At 41.3% G+C, this 5618-nt stretch overlaps 1 protein-coding gene across 1 annotated transcript in view; it reads left to right on the forward strand.

Moving 5' to 3' along the window:
- The first annotated feature begins 877 nt into the window (after positions 1-877).
- LOC108290095 (glutamyl aminopeptidase) overlaps positions 878-5618 on the forward strand; it is a 91839-nt gene continuing 87098 nt past the window's right edge. Inside the window, exon 1 of the mRNA XM_017509812.2 lies at positions 878-1856. Coding sequence (XP_017365301.1) covers positions 1213-1856 — 644 coding nt within the window. The 5' untranslated portion in view covers positions 878-1212. The remainder of the gene's footprint in view (positions 1857-5618) is intronic.

Raw genomic sequence — 5618 nt, forward strand, 5'->3', positions numbered from 1 at the left:
ATATATGGACTTCAGACTCAGACAATCTGAACTCAAACCTCAGTTCTGTTAATTTGCCAGCTGTGTGACTTTGGGCAGCAAGTTAACCTCTCTAAATGTCAGTCCATAGATAAGCTGCCCATAAATATGAAGTTCTTAGCAATTTTTCTTCCTGAACTTGTCATTCAGAAACAAAATAATAGATTTGCATGGATGATGGATTTCCCCACAGGTCAATTTTCACATCTGGACTCTACTTTAAATGTGATCTACCACATCAAAGTCTAAGGAAGTCAATCTCACTTGGAAGCACACTGCAGAGACAAACAGGGCATCTTCCTTGTCCCTCTGTCCTTTCAGACGTCTCCCCCTCTTGCTCTCTCTCTCTCTCTGTCTCTGTGTCTCTCTCTGTCTCTCTCTTCTTAAGCTTTCCAGCTCCACCACTGCTTTGTCTAATTTTTTTGGGTTCCTCTTCTCTCATCCAGCACCAGCTGAACTGATTTAGGGGTTACCTGACTATGCTTTCCCAATCCAATTCGACAAATATTTACTGGGTACCTAGGTGGTCCTTGAATCACCCTGAGTACCCAATTCCAGGATGTGACTTCTCCAAAGGACAGAATTTGAATATTTATATAATACAGTATGGGGGGGGCATTAAAAGAAAACATTTAGCTTCTTTGGCAAGCTGTCTGATGAAATAGCTGAAATTCAAGAAGCCCTTTAGTGAGGAGGGAGAGATTGTGAACACAACAGGAAGAAGCCACAGACTGGGTGGCAAAGGTTGAGATTCTCTATCGTAAGCACACCTCACCCAAACGCTTCCTCCCTGAAAGCTGCTGACCGAGCTTTGGCAGGGGCTCATCTCCCCGTTGGCTGATAAGCGAAGCCCTGTTTTATATTTAACTCGCTGCAGTGCAGGAGGGGTAGGGGTGGCGATGCGTCGTTTATAAGGGGAGCTGTGACAGTCTTCTCTTCAGAACTCTTCCTCCCACTCGGCTCCTCTTACGGAGACCTCGTTCCACCCCCCTTGTTTCCGCATTCATCCTGAGTGGCTGGTGGGAACGTGAAAAGGGAGAGCAAAAGACGCAAGAAGCCAGAGAGAGGTGTGGGGAAAGCGAAAACAGGCTGCCAAACCAGGGGATTCCTTCCAATTTAAAAAGGAAGTCTGCTGACGTTAGTTAGTTAAATTTAACATCTTTTTATGTGTAACACTTGACTTCGGAAGCAAAAATGAACTTTGCGGAGGGAGAGGGCTCTAAGAGATACTGCATTCGAACGAAACATGTGGCCATTCTCTGCGCGGTGGTGGTGGGTGTAGGATTAATAGTGGGACTTGCCGTGGGCTTGACCAGATCGTGTGGCTGCACCGGGGACAGCGGGGCGGGCACTGTGCCGGCTCCTTCCCAGCAGCCTTCTTCCACGGCCAGCCCCTCGGGGCCTCCTGCCCAGGACCAGGGCGTCTGCCCGGCCAGTGAGGATGAGAACGGACAGTGGAAAAACTTCCGGCTGCCGGACTTCATCAACCCTGTCCACTACGACCTGCACGTGAAGCCCCTGCTGGAGGAGGACACCTACACGGGCACCGTGAGCATCTCCATCAATGTGAGCGCGCCCACCCGGTACCTGTGGCTACACCTCCGGGAGACCAGGATCACCCAGCTCCCCGAGCTGAAGAGGCCCTCGGGGGACAAGGTGCAAGTCCAGAGGTGTTTTGAGTACAAACCGCAGGAGTACGTGGTGCTCGAGGCAGAGGAAGAGCTTACCCCCAGCGGTGGAGATGGCCTCTATCTCCTGACCATGGAGTTCGCCGGCTGGCTAAACGGCTCCCTCGTGGGGTTTTACAGAACCACCTACACAGAGAACGGACAAGTCAAGTAAATATTCATTTTTGCTTTACCTCCCTTAAGCTCACATATCTGCTTACCGTTTCTTTTTCTTCCTTTTTCACTATCCGCTTTTAATTATTTTGTTGGTCTGAACTTGACTGGTCCTTGGTTTCGATTCTGGTTGTCCATCTGGGAAGCCAAAATTGGTGCCCTGTTGTATTTCCAAACCCTGTCATAGAGCTTGAAAGTAGTGAACCAGCTTCGTGGAGTCAAAAGTCACTGTAAGTCTTTTATTCCATCAGGAGAAATCATAATATACTGCACCCTATCTCGAAGATTTCCATAAATTATCTCAGGTTTTAAAACTGCCTTTGGTAAATTTCACTAGTGATATTCCTAGGCTACATAGCAGTATTTTCAAGCTGAACTTTTAAAGAGATATTACACCAAATTTGAGTGAAAAATCAGTAAATACCAGTTATTATTTTGTCCAATTTTTTTGGGTCCAATGTCTCTTTTTTGGAGAAGAGAGACATTGAAACACTACATGTGATCCTCAGAATTGTCTTTGTGTCTTCATCTGGAAAGGAAGGCAGGATGCTGTCTTTTTTGTCTCCTATGGCTGGAACCATGTTTTACACATAGACTTTCAGGAAATACTCATTGAGTCCACACACCAGTGGCAGCACATACATACATTTTGGGGCTTGTTGCTCGTCATGCAATATGCAATCATAATGCTAAGCCTTTTGCAACATAAACAATATATTAAGTAATTAAATACATATGAATGTTTGTTCTCCCCTTAGCCCTCCAAGCAGAGAGGTTTCCATGTTACCTATGTCTACCTATTTAGATAGATAGATATTAATTCTACTAATCCACCTATGTATCTGCCTTTGTATTGATCAGTGGCTACTACCAAAGCTATGCTAAAGGCATAACTCTTTCACTGAACTCCAAAAACCTTCCTTCACACTGTGAATGCAGCCCTTGCATCAGGGAGGAAGGCTGCACTACACCTTGTGTTGTCTCTGGACTGCTTTCACCTTTGCTGACTTAGGCTCTGAAGAGGTAAATGATTAAGAAAGCTTCGTCATAGTTTAGAGATGTGAGTCTTGGGCCAGTCCACCCACAAATAACACTTTTGTCTGTTGTTTTAAGCATCTTACAGAGCAAGCAAATTTTTTGGTCAAAATTCTTTCTATTTGTCAGACAGACTCATGGATTAAAACAAAATATTTAAATATTGCTGTATTCTTGTGTGGTACACTGATAAATTGAGTAGGAGTGGTAGTTCGAAGAAGATATCTGGAGGGGTCATGCTTATATTAATCCTGTATCTTAATATTGCTAGCAATAAAACACTTACCATTTACACATTTTTCTGTTCATAAAAATTAAATAATTGAAAACATAAAAATTAAAAGAATCTGTAAACAATTTCACTGCCCAGTGGTAATCCCTGCTAGCATATTAATGTATATTCTAATGTTTTTCTAGGCAATCAAACCTTTAATTGCTTTATGTCTACCTATCTATCTATCTACATACCTTGCTACTTAATATATCTTGAGAAGTTCCCCTTATTCTTACATGTTTTCAAGGATCTATTTTTTGTTTTTTATTGAGACAGGGTCTTGCTGTGTTGCCGAGGCTGGTCTTGAACTCCTGGGCTCAAGCCGTCCTCCTGCCTCCACTTTCCAAAGTGCTGAGGTTATAGGCATGAGGCACTGCACACAACCAAGAATCTGTCTTTAAAGATGTGAAATATTCCATTGTTTGAATACATTGCAATTTTTAAAAACAAATTCTATTGCTGAGCATCTGAGTTCTTCTAGTATTTTATCATTATAAACAAACCACCAAAGAACATAGTTAGAAATACCTCTTTGTGTGTACATCTCTTTATTTCCTTAGGTTAGGATATAGTCCTAAAAACAGAACTGCTGGGTCAAAGTGTACAAATATACCAAGATACTGTAATAGTCATTTTGTTTGTTGACTACATAAATAATATACATTTATTTTATTTATTTTTTTTGAATTTTTTCTTTTTTTTTTTTCCTTTTTTTTTGAGTTGGAGTTTCGCTCTTGTTACCCAGGCTGGAGTGCAATGGCGCGATCTCTGCTCACTGCAACCTCCGCCTCCTGGGTTCAGGCAATTCTCCTGCCTCAGCCTCCTGAGTCGCTGGGATTACAGGCACGCGCCACCATGCCCAGCTAATGTTTTGTATTTTTAGTAGAGACGGGGTTTCACCATGCTGACCAGGATGGTCTCGATCTCTTGACCTCGTGATCCACCCGCCTCGGCCTCCCAAAGTGCTGGGATTACAGGCTTGAGCCACTGCGCCCGGCCTTTTTTTTCTTTTTTTAAAGATTGGGTTTCACCATCATGGCCAGGCTGGTTTTGAACTCTTGACCTCAGATGATCCACCCACCTCAGGCTCCCAAAGTTCTAGGATTACAGGTGTGAGCCACCGTGCCTGGCTAATAATATACATTTATTGAAGAAAACTCAGAAAAGAGAGAAAATCATAAGAAAAAGTAAAAATTCATCCATAAATTCATTACCCAGTATAACCATTGTTAACATTTAGGCAGAGATTCTTCTAGTACTTTTTTGGACAGAGATAGCTGTGGCATAATTATACATAGTATTGTGTAACATGCTTTTTCAATGTAGCATCAATGCTTTAATATGTCATTTGGTGTTCTTCCACAAATGATCTGATGGATACTTGGTAGGCCATTGTATGACTACAATGTCGTCAATTCATTTTTCCATTAAATGTGGGTATTTAAGTTGCTCCTAGTTTTTCACCCATAAGGATCTAGAAGAAGGCACATCTTTATACTGACCATCCTTGTAAATAACTATGTATGAACATTTTCTAATACTTCTTTAAGAAAATTTCTAGAATATGGACCAACTACCTGTCTATAAATACATGTATGTGTATGTGTACATGCATGTACATATATGACATATATGCATGAACATGTGTATGCGTGTGTGTGTGTCTCCAAAAAAATATGTCCCAAACTCCATTCCCACCAACAATGTATGAAAGTGCCTATTTCTTTGAGCCTTACTAAAAATACAATCATTTTTTAAAAGTGATTTTGCCAGTGGTAGAGGGAAGGGCAATATTCTGAAGAATATTCACCTTAAAGAGATTCTAAAAATTCATTAAAGTGAAAGCGAGTCAAGCCTTTTTAAATATTATTGCTAAAACTTTAAAACTGCTTCTTAGGTTATAAAGGCAAGAGAATCTTTATCTGAGTACAACCATCAAAAATTTATAAAATAAGTAAAATAAAATTTTATACCTCGTAGGAAGGCCAAAAATATGGAACTATGTAGTTTCCATTGGCAAATTTCTATTATGTACTTTGTAAGTCTAAAAAAGCATCATATACACAAATACTCTCATTCTTTGAGTTATATTTTTACTGTACCAGTTAATTTTACCACAAAATATATACCAGAGAGGTGCCCTTCTGAAGCTTGGTTGACTTGAATTTTGATTGGAGAATATGAGATGGCAGCCAGATCAGTGAGGGAGGCTGATGCTCAGTTCGGTTCTCACTGAGGACTGGTGTTCCCAAGTTTGTGTGCTTGGTTGAGAGCAGTTGAAGCTCTCACATTACGCAGGATGCTGCCAGCTCTGTACTGCACACACATGGTTTTGGAACAGATCTGGCGTCAGCTCAATAACCCCATTTAGGCTAAATGGAATACTTTTTGTTTTCCTTGTCTGAAATATTTCAAGCATATGAGAAAAGTGCATCCTGGTTTTTTTTTTT

This window comes from Cebus imitator, unplaced genomic scaffold, assembly GCF_001604975.1.
Source record: "Cebus imitator isolate Cc_AM_T3 unplaced genomic scaffold, Cebus_imitator-1.0 Scaffold17, whole genome shotgun sequence".
In the NCBI taxonomy this organism is placed as follows: Eukaryota; Metazoa; Chordata; class Mammalia; order Primates; family Cebidae; genus Cebus; species Cebus imitator.